Raw genomic sequence first — 17601 nt, 5'->3', positions numbered from 1 at the left:
GCACAGCCGCCTCGCGTCTCAGACGCAGTCTGATCGTGTTGTTTTCCCCAGTGACACACCAGGCTCTGCTGTCTGGTCTGCGAGGTCTGCGAAGCTCATCTCCTGCTTCCTTCCTGAAAATTGCCCTCACGTGGCGAGACTGGTGGTCGTGTCAGAGCTGGAAAATGTGTAATTTCAAATCCAGAAGAAAGCCGGAGCGACAGCTACTGGTTCTCTAGGAAGCGAATGATTTCAGTCGAAGTGTAATTGATCTCCTTTCTTCTCTGTCTCCGCTCCTCTGGCCACCTGGCTTATGTCTAATTTTCTACCCATCTGGGCTTCTGCTAAGACAGTGCGCAGAGGGAGAACGTGACGTTGGAACTGGTCGGTTTCCCACTCAGTTTATAGAAGGTTTTGGAGTAGAAAAGGGCTGGAACGGAGGTCCACAGTGAAGGGGCTATAATAGATCTGTCCATGGAAGTTTCCCTGAAGGCCCGTCCCATCGAGGGGCTATAATAGATCTGTCCATGGAAGTTTCCCTGAAGGCCCGTCCTGTCGAGGGGCTATAATAGATCTGTCCATGGAAGTTTCCCTGAAGGCCCGTCCCGTCGAGGGGCTATAATAGATCTGTCCATGGAAGTTTCCCTGAAGGCCTGTCCCGTCGAGCCTGGTGACAGCAGCACATTCTCCCCCTCCCCTGGTCCCGGTCAGCCCAGTGGATTTGCAGCACCTGCCAACATGGTGCCCAGGTGAGGCCAAGAAGGCTTCCAGCACCCTCTGGGCAGAGGGGAAGATCCAGCCCAGGCCCAGGAGAGTCCAGAAAGGGCTCTGCCACCCAGGGATTAGGCTGAGCCTCAAAACGAGTTTTCCTTGACTATGAATCACAGCGCCAGGCTCCTGCAGGAGTGTTTTTTGCTCTCCTGGGAGTGAGGATGGAACTGTCCCAGGTTTAGGCGTCATCGTCCGGCACAGAGTCTGCAGCTCGCCCCTCCTCAGGGCCGGGGGCCATCGTCTCTGTGCTCAGGTCACATCCCGGTTCAGAACAGGACATTGACCCTAGAAGGTGCCCAGAAGCAACCTATGAATTATTGAATTCATGTTTACCCCTACGCAACTGTCCAAACTCCCCGCGTGGTACCTCTGGGCGGGGATGCTGAAGGTCTTCCTCATCCATGGCCACCTGGCAGGGAAGCACTTGCGTCCACAGGACTGTGCCAGGCTCTTCCTGGGCCAGTGCCCCAAAGGAAGACAGAGCCACCTCACACGATGGTGAGAGAGTGACCGGCGAGTATACACTGAGAGCCAGGTGTCGGCAAAGCAAGGTCCCTCCCTGCGCATGGGGCTCGCTACTGAGTGGACAGAGGGACAACAGGAAGGAGCGTCAACAGGAGAAATTTTAAGCGGGCACAGGAGCTTTTGCAGTGTCGGAACCAGCGGATGCGATGGAGTTGGCTACGTGTTGGCTTCTTTAGACGGAGTGGTCAGGAAAGACGTCTCTGAGTAAGTGACGTTCCAGCCAAGAGCTGGATGACAAGGGGGAGCCCACCTCGTCAGGGTGGAGAGGAGGGCACTTGGGCCAGAAGGAACCTGATCGAGAGTGTCGATGTGATAGAGGACGAGCCGGCACATTCCAAGGTCAAGACCAAGGCCGGGGGGCCCGAGAGGAAAGGGAGCAGGGCAGGGGCCACGGGGGCCAAAGCCCGTTCGCGTGGGGAGAGCTGCAGGTGGGACGCAAGCCACGGGGCTGACGCAGAGCGTGGTCGTGATCTGACTTACGTTGTACCCAGACCTCAGGTGGAAGCGAGACAGGAACAGAGCAGGGGTCACCCAGGTGAGTGGTAGGGGGACAGGGTGAAGCGTCGAACCCAGGTCTCAGGTGGAGTTAACGGGGCTGTTGGTTGCTGCCCAGGGAGGGAGGGAGGGAGGGAAGGAAGGAAGGAAGGAAGGAGGGAGGGAGGGAGGGAGGGAGGGAAGGAAGGAGGGAGGGAGGGAACAAAGGAAGGAAGGAAGGAAGGAAGGAAGGAAGGAGGGAAGGAAGGGAGGAAGGGAGGGAGGGAGGGAGGGAGGAAAGGAAGGAGGAAGGGAAGGAAGGAGGGAGGGAAGGAGGAAGGGAGGGAGGGAGGGAGGAAAGGAAGGAGGGAGGGAGGGAACAAAGGAAGGAAGGAAGGAAGGAAGGAAAGGAAGGAGGGAAGGAAGGAAGGAGGGAGGGAAGGAGGAAGGGAGGGAGGGAGGGAGGAAAGGAAGGAGGAAGGGAAGGAAGGAGGGAGGGAAGGAAGGAGGGAAGGAAGGAAGGAGGGAAGGAAGGAGGGAAGGAAGGAAGGAGGAAAGGAAGGAGGGAGGGAAGGAAGGAGGGAGGGAAGGAAGGAGGGAAGGAAGGAAGGAGGGAAGGAAGGAATAGAGGTACCGCCTAGATTTGGAGGTAAATAAGTCACTGAATGAAGGGACAGGATGGGTGTTAACTCAAACCCCACTCAATCGTTTTCAAATGCAGGGGACAGTGAGGGGCCTCGGACGCGTGGCTCCCCGGGGAAGCCCTCACCTCTGGGCAGGGACTGGGGGAATCTGCAGGTTCCCCAGCATCAGACACACCGTGAGGTGTGGCAGCTTCACAGATGCCTTCACGTTCAAGTGGTGGGACGGGGGCGGGGAGATGAGCTGAGGTGGGAAGTTAGGGACGTTCATGCGGAAGGAAGACTGAGAAAATGGGCCACTTTAGAGAAGACGACCTTCGTGGGGGGAGGGGGGCTTCTCGTGCTGCTGTTTCCCCATGGGAGCTCAGCCCACGGTGCCGTCAGGGTGCGGAATTGTACTAACATGTAATCACCCCCTTTTCTGCAAACAAAGGATGTGTGTGTGTTTAAGTGTGATTTTCTTCTACCCAAGAGGCGTGTTTCCAATTCCTGCCATACATCGTTACAAATGTATCGTGAAAGTCATGGGGACATTTCTAAAAAGCTCCTTTTTAGTCATCTTTTTTTTTTTTTTTATGAGAGGAATAGAGAGAGGAACACTGACGTGAGAGGGACACATCCAGTGGCTGCCTTCCGCACGATCCCAACCAGGGTCAGGGATGAATCGCAACCGAGGTTCATGCCCTTGCCCGGAACTGAACCTGCGACTCGTGGGTCCGCAGGCTGACGCTCTGACCGCGGAGCCAACCAGCCAGGGCTGTCATCTTCTTACAGCACAGTTTTCTGGATCGTCGCGCTTGTTCCGAACCTTCATTCAGGACTCTGCCCTAGTTAACTCGCTAACAAAACCTTCCAGGACCCCGGTCGTTGGACAGGAGGGGTGTGCCGCTCAGGGGTAAGGGCGGCATCGCTTACCTGTGCCCGCAGAACACGCGGGACGCAGCCCTGTCCGCCGACATCCAGACTCGCCGTGCTTGGCATCGAGAGGGAACCGGGTCTCTTGGGCAGTGAATTGTTCTTGTTTCCTCCTTGTTTGTGTTTTCCAATCTCCAGCAGAAACAATACATGTGTTTCCCTTCACCACATTTTATTTTTAGAAAATCTGGAAAATGAAAGGCCGTCGGTGTAGCCACGTGACTCTCATTAGCGTTAATAGGAGAAAGGCATCTTCCTGCAGGAAAAGAGCCCTCCCCCCAGCGTCTACATCGCAGCAGGCCCATGGCCACGGGGCGGCCTGGCTGCCACGCGTGTCCTCAGCCGTGTCCTCACGGGGGCTCGCCCTGAAGCCCTCCCGATCTGGGCAGGGTGGGCTCTGCAGGCCGGCGGGGAACCCTGCCTTGTTCTCGCTGCGTTCCCCTCCCCAGCCCCAGGGCATACCCATGTGACCCCAGAGCATGTCCCACTGCGACAGGGCGTTTCTGAGACCTTCTGAAGGTTTGCATGTGTTGACCTTGGCAGACTGTTTGGGGTGGAGTGGAGGTTTGGCATGAACCCACCGCATATGCCCCCCAGCCCTGCCCCGCCCCAGTGAGTACCCAGCTGGATCTGACTGGCGTGTCCGGCAGCGTCAGGGTGGGGAGGGTTAGCAGAAAGGTTCAGAGGGACGGGGCACTGTGTTTCCTCTCCAGTTTGACCCAGGAAATTTCTCTGAAAGGCATCAAGGTGAGGACAAAGGTGGCTCAAAGCATGGGGGGAAGTGGGGGGAAGCCGAGGGCGTGAGACCCTGAGACACAGCCTCCACGAGAAGCTTCAGGGAAGTGAGGTTGGTGCAGGTCAGGGGGAGAAGCCACCGGAAACCAACCAACTGTCCGTTTCTCCTCCTGTTTTGAAGTGAGGACTAAGTTGGATCGTCTGGCCCAAAAAGGGAGGGAGAGTGGGGGTGGGGAAGTGCACCCCACAGCGTCCTGTGCCACCCAGGGCCGTGGCGTGGGCTACGGAAAACAATGTCAGCTGCACTCACCGAACACGTCCGAGTGTCACAAGGAAGTCACTTCCTCCCTAGGCCGACACCGGGGCCTCTGTCCTGTCCCCAGGCTTGTATGTGAGACAGGCTCAGGAATGGCTTGTCATTTTTAGTGATTTTTGCCTTCTCTGCATTGCTCCAAAATGATTCTTTTCTTTTTTTTTCTTGTCCTCACCCAAGGACATTTTTTTTTTTTCCATTTTTTTGGTCAGATAGAGTGGGAGAGAGAGAGAGAGAGAGAAACATCGACGTGAAAGGGACACATCGAGAGGCTGCCACCCGCACGACCAACCAGGGCCGGGGACAAACTGCAACCGAGGTACGTGCCCTTAGCGGGAACCGAACCCGGTCTCTCCGGACCGCAGGCCGACGCTCTAACCGCTGAACCAAACCGGCCAGGGCCAAAACGATTGTTTTCAAGGAGACAGCGATAAGTGTATTTTCACAGGGAAAGCCCTCCCCTCTCCGGGCGGAAGGGAATCGCTGCGCACTAGACACAAATGCTCGCTACCGCGTTTCAGGAACAGCCAAACACATTTCCATTTCTTTCTCCCGCTAAGTGGTCTCTCGGCAAGCTCATAAACCAGACATGTTTTAGTTTCGCATGACTTACTCTCCGCGACAACACCTCGAGAACTCAGGAGGTCCACAAGCACCGGGGTGACGGGAGGAGCGTTTGCGGGGACCCCACCTCTATGTCACTGGGAAATGGTGGTCGTCTGGGGCGGGGGGGTGGGGGTGGGAGGAGAGGGCGCGAGCTGTCTGAGCCCGTGGTCCTGGGGGAGGAAGCAGAGATAAGCAGCCAGCATCAGGGTCGCATTCTCTCCATGTTGACTTCTCTTCCGGGGCCCAGGGGAGTCCCCCCAATTCTAATTTTCAAAAATAGTTCTTCACAGAGAGCAGCCTCCTGGGCAGAAGATGCCCACGGGCCTCCCGTTTCCGGCTGAGCTCGGGCTGACCGGCTGAGGTCGCAGAAAGAAGGCTCAGAGGACCCCGAGCAGCGATGCCCGCGGGCGAGGGAGCGCTCCAGCCCTGGGCCGGGAAGGAGAGCGAGCCTTCCCTTGGGAATCTGCAGCCTTGGAATCACCTCCTTTCCTGACAGGGGACCCCGGGAGGTATTTGTCTTCCCAGAATGGGGTTTCCAGACCTTGTTCTGGAAAGGAGGATTTGTCTGGGCTTGGAGGGAGGATCAGGGCTGCCTCGAGGCAGGAAGTGGGGGTGTCCTGTGCGGGGCCCGCCTGTCTCCTCCGGGGCCCCAGCCCCACAAAGCCCCGAGCACAGAGCCCTCAGCGGTTACCCAAGCCCGAATCTGGTCCTGTGCCTCAGGCAGGGTTGGAGCGGGTTTGCTAGCGCCTCGGGTGGGCTCTGGGGCTCTGCTCTGCGTGGGATGAGCTGTGTCTGGCTGCCGTCAGGTACCGAGGGGGTGGAGGTGGGCTCTCCCAGCGCCTGGTCCTGTCTCAGGCTGATGGGCACCGAGTGGGGCGGAGGTGGACTCTCCCAGCGCCTGGTCCCGTCCTCACCCTGATGGGCACCGAGTGGGGCGGAGGTGGACTCTCCCAGCGCCTGGTCCCGTCCTCACCCTGATGGGCACCGAGTGGGGCGGAGGTGGGCTCTCCCAGTGCCTGGTCCTGTCTCACCCTGATGGGCACCAAGTGGCGGAGGTGGGCTCTCCCAGCGCCTGGTCCCGTCTCACCCTGATGGGCACCGAGTGGGCGGGGGTGGGCTCTCCCAGTGCCTGGTCCCGTCTCACCCTGATGGGCACCGAGGGGGCGGAGGTGGGCTCTCCCAGCGCCTGGTCCTGTCTCACCCTGATGGGCACCGAGTGGGCGGAGGTGGGCTCTCCCAGTGCCTGGTCCCGTCCTCACCCTGATGGGCACCGAGGGGGCGGAGGTGGGCTCTCCCAGCACCTGGTCCTGTCTCACCCTGATGGGCACCGAGTGGGCGGGGGTGGGCTCTCCCAGCGCCTGGTCCTGTCTCACCCTGATGGGCACCGAGTGGGCGGAGGTGGGCTCTCCCAGCACCTGGTCCTGTCTCACCCTGATGGGCACCGAGTGGGCGGAGGTGGGCTCTCCCAGCGCCTGGTCCTGTCTCACCCTGATGAGCACCGAGTGGGCGGAGGTGGGCTCTCCCAGCGCCTGGTCTCGTCCTCACCTGACGCATCCGTGGCCCCAGGCAGATTCCTTCCTTCTTGTGATGAAGGGGAAATGTATCTCTGCCCGGATTATTGCTAGAAAAAGGCAGTCCGGGCGAGAAGGGTATTAATGCTGGTCATTATTTTATTATATTATTACCTCGATTTTGACATTTATTATAATAGTGCAAACGGTATTCTATAAAATATAATGACATAAAGTGTATGAATATCTTGCTTATTACATACATAGGGAAATATAGAAAAATACATACTATCCTAATAATGAAAATAAATAAATACATATGTAATATTATTGTCTCTGTATAGTAGTAACGTGATTTTCTGGATCAGGCTGGACAGCTGATAATGGTGGAGGAAGGACTTGAACCTAGATACCTGGCCCCAGTCATGTGCTTGACTCCACAGCCTATCATCAAGGTCATTGGAGTGCCTAAGGGCACCAGTGAGCACAGTCCCGTGGAGCCTTTGCCTGAGGGCAGCGTGTATGAGGGGCCCCTTTGGGGAGAGTACCAGGGGAGTCCTGGCAGGAGTGGTGGCCCCGTGGCAGGAGCCGCGGTCTGTGGCAGGAGCCAAGGTCCTGTGGCAGGATCCATGGTCCATGGCAGGAGTAGTGGTCCTGTGGCAGGAGTGGTGGTCTCATGGCAGGAGTAGAAATTCTGTGGCAGGAGCCATGGTCTTGTGGCAAGAGTGGTGTTCCGATGGCAGGATGAGGATCCTGTGACAGGATCCATGGTCCCGTGGCAGGAGTAGCAGTCCTGTGGCAGGATGCATGGTCTCGTGGCAGGAGCGGTGGCCCCATGGCAGGTGTGGTGATCCTGTGGCAGGAGCCGTGGCCCCGTGGCAGGAGTGGTGATCCTGTGGCAGGAGCCGTGGTCTCATGGCAGGAGTGGAAATCCCGTGGCAGGAGCCATGGCCCCATGGCAGGATCCATGGTCTCATGGCAGGAGCAGTGGTCCTGTGGCAGTCCCATGGCAGGAGTGGTGGTCCTGTGGCAAGAGCCGTGGCCCCATGGCAGGTGTGGGGATCCTGTGGCAGGAGCCGTGGCCCCATGGCAGGAGTAGTGATCCTGTGGCAGGAGCCGTGGCCCCGTGGCAGGAGTGGTGGTCCTGTGGCAGGAGCCGTGGTCTCGTGGCAGGAGTGGCAGTCCCATGGCAGAAGTGGCAGTCCTGTGGCAGGAACCGTGGTCCTGTGCTGAGAGCTGTGTGGCTTCAGTTCCCCAGGCAATTCTGCAGCCCAGCTGCCCCGCTCCGGGAGAGCACAGCGAGCAGAAGTCAGGGCATCAGACGTGCATGTGTCAGATGTTTTGAGCACAACTCTCATTTTATTTTTAGAAGAAACACAAGTATTTTCTGGAAGCGGCGAGAAGCAGCGAGAGGCACGTGAGAGTCTGTCTGTCCACAGTGGCGCCGCAGCTGGTGAGAGGTCCCCTCCCCCAGCCGCGGCTGCCGTCTGCGCCTTCCCGGGCTCGCGGTCTCCTGAGCTCAGCCTCCTGGGACCCGGCTGCCCTTTCCCTGGCTCCCCCGGCCCTACAGGTCCAGGCCCATCTCCAAGGAGGAGGGTGGCACTCAGATAGCCGCTTCCCGGAGGTGAGGCGCGAGGTGAGGCTGCACTGACCCCTCCTGACACTCACGGGGAAGACGGTGCCATGTCTGCCCGCTTCACACCGGCTCACCTCGACGCTGCCCCTTCTCCAGCCGAGGCAGCAGAGGGCGGCAGGACGGCAGCTTCCCATGGTGGCCGCTCTGCCTCCCGGCGTGGAGGAGGCCGCCCCGGGCAGGGGTCCCGCCGGCTGTGTGCAAGGCCCGTGTCCCCGAGGCCGAGAAGGCCGCTCCCAGTCACAGCCAGAACGGCCGCGATGTGCAGGGGCTGACCCGAGGGCGCCTGTGCACAAGGCTGCCCACGGTGCCGGCCTGCCAGTGGGCACAATCTTTTCTGTCCCTCTAAAGATTTCCCAAAGAGCTGTGTGGACAAGGGCAGAAAGAGAAATGTCAGATGAAAGCGTTTGGGCTGTAAAAGTTAAAATGTTGATGGTAATTGATAAGAATAATTTCACTCGGAACCCAAGTTAATCCCCAGTTCTCCATGCATTAGTACATTAAAGGAGCATTTATTAGACACCTACTGTGTGCCGGGCACTGTGCTAGGTGCCCCCTGCCCGCCAGGCGAGATATTGAGGTCATACCTGTGTCCCGGAAGCTGGAACGACCCCAGATCTCCAAGGAGGCTCCGTCTGGACAGAGAGATCTTTCTCGAGGAAGTGGTTTTGAGCCGGGACTCAGAAGCCGATCAAAGGCTTAGACACCAGACCCGAGGGTGAAGGACACGGCAAGCCGCCGGACAGGCGCCTACAAACAGAGCGCGATGGAAGGAGCTTGGCCGATTTGGGCCCGGGGTCAGAGTGCAGGAGAGCGGGGCAGGGGCCCAGTGTGAGTCTGAAGTCATTAGGTTTGCTCTGCAGGCCATGGTCTCCTGCACCCTGTGGGGGCCACGGGAGAAAGCAGGGCTGGGCCCAGGCAGACGGTGCGACCCGTCCCTGGGGAGAGGGGCCGCGGTGCTGGAGACTCTGGAGATGCAGTGGGCAACGCTTTGCCGTGAACACGAGAGACGGGCGTGTCCGGCGCGCCCCGGGGTTGCCAGATCTGGCGATGGTGTGGGTGGTGGGGAGGAGCAGGCAGACTGTGGCTTCTCCGTGTACAGGGCGAGCTGGAATAAAGGCTCAAAGAGGAAATGGAGACGGTGTGAGGGAGGGGTGACTAACTCTAGCTGGAGGGGGTTTGGGGATGGGTATCTGGGGTAGTGGTTGGGCCTGAAGCAGGGACGGGGCAGGGGAGCCGCGGGGAAATCAAATACTTTGAGAACCTCTAAGTAGTGTTTTGTTGGTACAGAATCAAAAGTGATAGTTGGAGGCCTGGCCTGTGTGGCTCAGTGGATTGGCTGTTGTCCAGTGCACCGGAAGGTCACCGGTTCGATTCCCGGTCAGGGCGCATGCCCGGGTTGCAGGCTCCATCTCTGGTCAGGGGCGTGCAGGAGGCCGCTGATCAATGTTTCTCTGTCACATCGATGTTTCTCTCTCTCCTCTCTTTTTAAAAATCAATTTAAAAATCTTTATAAAAATAAATAAGTGAGCCCTGGCCAGTTTGGCTCAGCGGTTGGAGCGTCAGCCTGTGGACTAGAGAGTCCCGGGTTCGGTTCCCACTAGGGGCACGTACCAAAATAAATAAATAAACAAACAAACAAACAAACAAACAAATAAATAAGTGATAGTTGGAGGTGGGCCATCTGCCATGACCAAGCCATGGATAGTGGGGCTGGCCTGTAGGGCCTGTAGGTAAAAGTGAAAATTCATGGGTTTGAGTAGAGCCGGGACAGCTGGTCCAGACCAGAGGGGTCCAGGGGTAGAAGGTGGAGGTCAAGCGGGGGCTCAGGTAAGATGTTCACGGAACCGTGGAGATGCACCTGCGGCCAGGTAAGCCTCCACATGGCCGCCTCTCCACTCCCAACAGAATGAGCTCCTTCTAGGCACTGGGATGGCACTGTGGACAGATGCGGGGTCAGCATGACATGGTCCAGCCCTCTGGGCAGTCCCCGGCTGGTGGGTTCAGACCTCCTGGGTGTGCGGAGGAGTGACATGTGTCCCCTGCAGGACCCAGGCGAGGGCGGCGGCCTGAGGGGCTGGGGCTCAGCCTGGAGGTCGGAGGTCACGGGGTGGAGGAACCAAAGCAGCGAGTGGAGGTAGGAGGAGGCGGGTGAAGACAGGAGAGTCGCTGTTGAGTTTCCGACCTGGGGGGTTTGGTGAGGCTGTCGGGGTGTGGGTGGGGGAGGGCAGGGGCCCCAGACAGGAGGAGTGGCCTCGGACACACTGCAAGGACACTGTGCTCCTGGGGCAGCAGTTGGTCAGTGAGCACAGTGTTAATGCACCTTGCACACCCAGAGGTCACCCTGCCTGGAGCGCTGCTGGGTCAACTCAACTCAACCCTGACCTTTCCACAGAGGAGTGTCGTGGCCCCAGGACCAGACCGAGGCCGGCACTGAGTCAGGGGGTCCCAGTTACCGGTGCCAAGCTGTTGGTGGTCTCCAGCAAAATGAGGGGTGGGATGGATCATTGAACGCCAGCCCTGTCTTACATCATTAATGCAGAAAACGTAAGATGAATTCACACCCTGTCCCCAAACGACCACATGGTAATAATCATACAGGACACACTTAATAAAAAGCATGAAATGGAAAAGTTTCTTTTCAACGTGAGCAAAGGTACCTGAACATCAGAAACCAAGGGAATATCTCTGGGGCGCGTAATAAGCTAGTTGTGCAATCTGGCCACCCACAGACATTCCTCTCTGTGACCAGGGCGCTGGGGGTCTGTGATGAGCCATGATATTGGCGGCCTAATGGACCCATTAATAACCCGCTGGTGTTTCCATTTGCAAAACGGATGGTGTTGAGCCAGGCAGGTATCATGGGTGCTGTCTGAACGGAACCCGAATCTTCTCTCCCAGGGGATTACACGTGCTGCGACTTGGTGGTCCAGATACAGGGATGCAAGGACGCGGCCTCCGCCACACCTGGGCCCGAGCCAGCCGCGCCCCAGCCTGCGCCCTCCGAGGGCCCGGAGACCCCCGACCTGCAGGAAGACCGCTCCGAGTGCCAGCAAGTGCCGGCCGGCTCCTCCTTGACCTTGCAGGTGAGGCCTTCTGCTTGCCTAGTCTGGATTCCTGCCCATGCCGGGAATCCATGAAGGGAGACCTTTCCCGGGGAGTCCGTGGGCACACAGCCCCGCCTCTGCTTCTGAGGCTGGAGACCTGACTCCCCCGCATTGTGACTGCGTGACTCCGGGCAGGTGCCCTAACCTCTCCGGGCCTCTGTTTCACCGGGTGAGTTGTGGAGATGATGATACCTACTCCACTGAGCAAGAATGGGGGTCACACCATCTCCATGGTGACAATGAGCAGTGACAGCCTTTGTTGAAAAGTCACGGTGCCCAGACACTGGGCAGCTCACCTCATAGGCATCAGCACCTTCCCTCTTCAGGGCACCCCTTTGGGGCAGGGGCCCCTATAACCCCGTCTTCAGATAAGGACACTGAGCCTTTGAAAGATTAAGGAAGTTGCCCAAAGTCATGCAGCCATGAGTTCAAGGATATGGAACTTTTTTTTTTTTTTTAAATCCTCATTCGAGGACATTTTTCCATTTTTTGTACAGACAGAGTGGGAGGGAGAGAGAGGAAGAGAGAGAGAGGGAAACATCGACGTGAAAGGGACACATCGAGTGGCTGCCACCCACACGACCAACCAGGGCCGGGGACACACTGCAACCGAGGTACATGCCCTTAGCGGGAACCGAACCCGGGTCTCTCCGGACCGCAGGTGGACGCTCTAACCGCTGAGCCAAACCGGCCAGGGCAAGGATATGGAACTTTCATTTGGCATCTCTCCTGGGTTGTAGAAACCAAAGGTTTGCCTTTTCAAGTTCAGAAACACAGAGGTGTAGCGATTAGAAAGGCACACGACCTCACAGAAGACCCTGCCGACCGTGGGTTGCCAGCCGCCCCTTCTAGAAGGCACTGCGGTGCTGTGTGCCGCCCTGCGGGTGTGCAGGTGGCTGTAGCGCCCCTGTGCCCCTGGGGCCTGGGTGGGCCCTAGGAAGAGCCGTATGGGCCCCAGAACAGCCTGAGCCTCCAGCCTCAGGACAGGCGGCTGAGGCAGCAGCCACCCCTGGGCCCATAGGCCATTCCCAAGGTCCATCCCGCCAGGGCCCAGGGACTTGTGCCTGGTCCCTCGATCTGGCACCAGCTGCCAGGGCCTCGTCCATGACGCAGAGGGAGCTGCAGCTGCCTCCCCCCCCGGGAACTCTGGGCCCCCAGAGGCCAGGGGAGGAGTGGGTTCGTGCCTCCAGGAGGCCTTTGCAGAGCACCTACGACGTGCAGCGCTCATGAGACCCGGCCCGTGCCACCAGGAGCTCGTGGCCCGGCGTGGAGGTAGACGTGTGGGCACCACCCCTGCGCGGGGTGGTCTGTGAAGTACCAGGATGCTCAGGCTGAACGGGGAGACCCCTAGAGCTTCCTGGGAGAGCCGGGACTTGAGCCGATGGATGGGCCTGGGTGGTACCTGGAGGTGCAGAGCCCGTCGAGACAAAGAAAGGCAGTGTGGGGAAGGCCTGGGACCCCACCGCTGAGGGTCACCAACCCCAGTGAGCCTCAGTGTCCACAGCTGTGAGGTACGGCTAACCAGGGCTGCCTTCCGGTGTGGGAGTGGGGGTCCAGAGACGGCGGTGCCACAGGACGCCCGGCCCAGCGGGGCTCGCTCTCCCAGGGGCCCTGTGGGGTGGCTCAGCGCGCCGCTTCCGGGACAGACGGGCCGAGGAGGAACGTAGGGACCCCAGCTGTCTCTGTGGCACTGCAGAACCGTTGTGCGTAGGCAGAGGTAGTTTGCAGACTCTTCCTCCCTGAGCGGAGACGTTGCCTCTGTGGGCACGGTCGCTTTCTCCGGAGAAGGCACGTGTTTTACGCCGTCCCAGCCCCCGGCAGAGGCGAGCGGGTCATGATGCGTCCCTCTGTCCCCACTCAGGTCTCTGCAGTGCGACATCGAGGGCATTCCGGTTCGGGGCTGCTGGAAATGAACTGACAGGTGGGGACAGGGTGGAAGAAGGAATGGTGGCCCTGGCCGGTTTGGCTCAGCGGCTGGAGCATCAGCCCACGGACCAGAGACCCGGGTTCAGTTCCCGCTAAGGGCACGTACCTTGGTTGCAGTGTGTCCCCGGCCCTGTTTGGGGTCGTGTGGGTGGCAGCCACTCGATGTGTCCCTTTCACATCGATGTTTCTCTCTCTCTCTTCCCTCCTCTCTCCCTCCTGCTCTGTCTGAAGATACGTGCAAAAATGTCCTCGGGTGAGGATAAAAAAATAGAAGGAATGGTCGCGCTTGCCTTTGCTCTCATGCCCGTGATGTTGGGGGACACCATGCTGCGGGGCCCCGGGTGCTGGCGAGGACCGGCTGCCCGGACCTGTCACCCACGGGCCTGTGGCTGTCTTCAGGAGCCAGTGCAGAGAAACGGTGACATTCTGGTCTCTGTTGTACGTTCGACCAGCTTCTTGACCTAATCAGACGGATGCGCCTTTCTAGGTTCCTTCTCTTAAAAATAAACTTCTTTCTCGGCCCCATTCAGGAAGCTCTGGAGGTCAGGAGGCCCCAGTTCATCTCTCGCTCGCAAGAACGGCTGAGGAAGCTGGAGCTCATGGTGCAGCAGAGGCGAGCCCAGCGCGGGGAGAGCCCGGCGCCGAAGCAGGGCCCCGTGCCTGTTCGCGCCAACAAGAAGCAGTTCACTGTTCCCCATCCGCTCAGTGGTGAGCTCCCGGGCTGGGGGCGGGCAGGGGAGACGGGGGCTCCCTCGGGCGGGAACCTGCACCTAGGGGCTGACCGCAGTGCTGCCCCCGATGTGCACGGGGCCCGTGTTTGCTCCGAGTCCCTCCACTTGGGCATCCCACAGCTGGCCCCAGGCCAGGCCGTTCCGAGATTCTACGTAGGCGCTAAGTTCAGCGGAAGGAACTGGGGACAGTTTACTGCGAGAGCTGGGGAAGAAGCCACATGGCCATAGCAGCCAGCAGAGGAAGCTCAAATTCTTGGCTCCTGACAGATATTTGCCAGAGACCCCCTCTGCCCTTTCTAGATTGCAAAATAGATCTCAGGGTGCGGGGCTGACCCCAGCTTGTCTGCATCAACATCCGTCATCTTGAAACCCTTTCTTGCTCTGAGCTCCGAGAACGGAGGGCCAGCTCTCCGGGCAGAGAGGCCAGTGTGGTGCTGACCCCGTGAGGGCGGCTCTCTGTCTCTCGCCCGAGAAGGAGCGATCGGGACCCTTGTCCGGGCCGGGTCCGTGCTGGGAGCTGGCACAGGGCTGTGAGCAGGCTGACCTCAGTCCTCTCTTTGTGGGGCTTATACACAGACTATTAAACCAGCAGGACTGACAATGAGAGTCGAGGGCAAAACGGGGGGCCTTGGGGCACATTCTGAGGGCCTGCAAGTCGGATCTGAAAATCCGGAGGCTGGGGGAACCTCAGTTTTACTCATTTGGATGGAGCGACAGGATCTTTCTTCCTAGGACAGTGTTCTGGCCCCCGGAGGTGAAACCATGGGGATACTCCTAAAGCAAAGCCTCTGGGGAAGTAACCCTATTTAATAAACTGCGGCTTAGCAAACATTCCCAAGCTCTTGCAGGGGGTGGAGGGACAGAGGAGAGGGGCTGCCCTAGGGTTCCTGTCCCCCTCCCCCGAGCCGCAGGCTGTGCCTCATGCCCCAGAGCACCGTCAGGGGAACCAAGACCCTGGCCAGGGCGGACTTGAGTGCGTCCTCTCGTGGCAAAGGACTTAGCTCACAGTCACTGCCCCTTCCCGGCGTGCTGGGAACAGAAGGTCAACAAGAGGAAGGTGCCTAACAGCCCACCGCTCACCAGTGTGACTCGGGGTGTTCTCAGCCCACTGGCAGATGCAGAGAGGCCCTGCCCTTGTGTCCTCCGGGGGCTGGGGAGTCTCCGCTGACGGAGAGCGATCTGGGTTCAGGTGCCCACCTCGCAGGTTGCTGGGACAAACGCCGAGGCCTGCTCTGGCTGTGCGTGTCCTGTGAGCGCGGCGGGGTGCTGCTGCACCGTTTGGGACATACGCGTGGTCAGGGTGGCACATGTGTTGGCCCCACCTGGAGAACAGCAGGGCTTCAGGGCTCAGTGGTGACATGTGCATGAAAAGCTGTGTCTGAAGGGGCTTCCTTTTCGGTCTGGTCCCTTCACTGGTGGAGGGAAACACGGAGACCCAGGGACACGTGGGGACGTTTGCGTCAGGCTCTTCGTCAGCAGCGGTGCCGTCTTTGTCCCCTGGGCTGGGGGTCCTGCAGCTGTGAGCACGGCAGCACCCCCGTGGTCTGGAGCTCCACCCTCCCCAGCATCCCGGGGAGGGCCCCCGCCCGGGTGCTCTGTGTCCGTCTCCGGAGCTGCTGTGAGAAAGGACCTTGGGCGGGGCGGCTGGAAAGACAGACATGTGTTCTCAGAGTCTGGAGGCCAGAAGGCCCAAACCCAGGTGTCCGCAGGGCTGAGGCCTTCCCGGGTCTCAGAGGAGAAGCCGTCCCGTGCCCCCTCCTGGCTCGGGCGCCTTCCGGCGTTCCTCCCTCTTCCTTGGCTGGTGGATGCTTCATCCCAGCCTCAGCCTCCGCCTGCAATGCTTCTTCCTCGCGTCTCTGTCCAAATGTCCTCCTCTTCTAAGGATGCCAGTCCTCGGATCTGGGCCTACCCTGATCCAACACGACCTCGTTCTCACTTGAGTACGTCGGCAAAGGCTGCGCTTCCAATCCAGTCGCCGTCCCACGTCCAGGAGGCTTGATCTTACCGTGTTCGGAGAGACAGTCCTACCGCTGCGTCATCCCGCGGGGCTTTGCCCAGAGCAGACAGCCTGACACGTCACATTCCTTTCCACGGACATCTTAGAGCCACACGGAGAGCCGGTCGGACTGAGTGCACCGTTTGGAATAACCGGGGCACCTTTTCATTTCCCAAATTCCGAGACGGGGCCAGCAAGCAGCCTGCCCTGGACGCGACGCCAGCGCAGGGTTCCCGGCCCGCTGCCTGTCCCTGGGTGTTTCCATGTGGACGAGAGCCTGACGCTCGCGCGCGCCCGTTGGGCCAGCGGAATCCAGAGAGGGCAGAGCCGGCACCCCGCGCGAGCCCCGGCGAGCGGGCGGCGGTGTCGGAGGCCGCGTTGAACAAGCCTGCAGTGCACATCTTGTCTTCAGCCCGTCTGTCTGCTGGCAGGGCGATAAAAGCGAAATGCAGATGTTTCCCTTGCACGCTGAATCCGTCCATAAATCACATGCGCGGACGAGCTCTGGCTACGGTGTCAGGGCGTCTGTTCGAGAGAAGACCCGACTGCTTTCTGAGCCGGGGCAGCCGCCTCCCCCCACCCCGGCTCGCCCGGCATCTTGATCCAGAACAGACCGGAGAGGGTCCGGTGGGGGCGCTGGCAGCGGACAGACGCCCACGGGGGCGGGGGCTGCCGGGACAGCCAGCACCTGACTGCAGGGACAGCCAGGAGGCCCAGGGGCAATGGCATCGTGTGCCTCCCACGAGTGTGGGTGTTAACTGGGTTCCCCGTGTAGAGATGAGGGGCTTTTACACCCAACAGGTGTTACAGGGAGACCGGGGGTGGCATCATGAAGACCCTGTCTGTGGCCCTGTGTTTCCTGAGGGTCCCAGCAGCAGCAGCTTGACTTCTTTCTTTTTTTTTTTTATTCTCACCCGAGGACATTTTTCCATTTTTTGTTCAGGTAGAGTGGGAGGGAGAGAGAGGAACAGAGAGAGAGAGAGAAACATCGACGTGAAAGGGACACATCAAGTGGTTGCCACCCGCACGACCGACCAGGGCCGGGGACAAACTGCAACCGAAGTACGTGCCCTTAGCAGGAACTGAACCCAGGTCTCTCAGGACCGCAGGTCGATGCTCTAACCGCTGAGCAAACTGGCCAGGGCAGCTTGACTTCTTAAAGCTCATGAACCGAAGTCTCTCTCCTCACCCAGGAGCCACCTGGGCCACCTTTGCCTGGGTCCACGCCAAATGTGCCATTTGGGACACCACTGTGTGCCATTCACAACTCCTGGTCTCACAGCCTCCCCAAATGGTGGGGAAGACGTGCCGGTGAAGAGCCCATGACCTTGGGTTGTGCTAAGTGTCCAGGAAGGAGTGTTCCTGGGTTACCATGGAAACCCACAGGCGGCGAACTTCTTACCTAGGGCACATGGGAGGCTCCTGACGGAGGGGACCCTGGGCTGCATTAGGGTAACCAGAACCTATGCAAGTGAATCGTGGTGCGAGGTGCTGGGGGGGACCAGGAGGGAGAGGTCGCTGGGGTGCTCAGCTGGACTGTAAAATGGGGTGTGGAGCACAGAGAGAGACGGGGGCCAAAGATGAGCCCAAGGAGGCTGTGAGGCGTTGTATACGGCGCTTCCGCGTTTAACCTTGTTCTGAGGCCCCAAGCCGAGGCCGGACGCACAGCACAGCTCCCGGCTGGATGTGACGAGTCATAGTCTGAGGCAGGGCACTCGAGTGCACGCCGGTGACAGGG

The 17601-nt window shown here is 59.4% G+C and overlaps 1 protein-coding gene across 1 annotated transcript in view; it reads left to right on the top strand.

Annotated features, from left to right (window-relative positions):
• Window positions 1-17601, top strand: part of CUNH10orf90 (chromosome unknown C10orf90 homolog) — a 166961-nt gene that overhangs the window by 136612 nt on the left and 12748 nt on the right. The window contains exons 5-6 of the mRNA XM_036265908.1: window positions 11005-11189; window positions 13667-13844. Of these exons, the coding sequence (XP_036121801.1) occupies window positions 11005-11189; window positions 13667-13844 (363 nt within the window). The remainder of the gene's footprint in view (window positions 1-11004; window positions 11190-13666; window positions 13845-17601) is intronic.

Source organism: Molossus molossus, unplaced genomic scaffold (genome assembly GCF_014108415.1).
Source record: "Molossus molossus isolate mMolMol1 unplaced genomic scaffold, mMolMol1.p scaffold_m16_p_17, whole genome shotgun sequence".
In the NCBI taxonomy this organism is placed as follows: Eukaryota; Metazoa; Chordata; class Mammalia; order Chiroptera; family Molossidae; genus Molossus; species Molossus molossus.
This window is presented reverse-complemented; position numbering and strand designations above follow the sequence as displayed.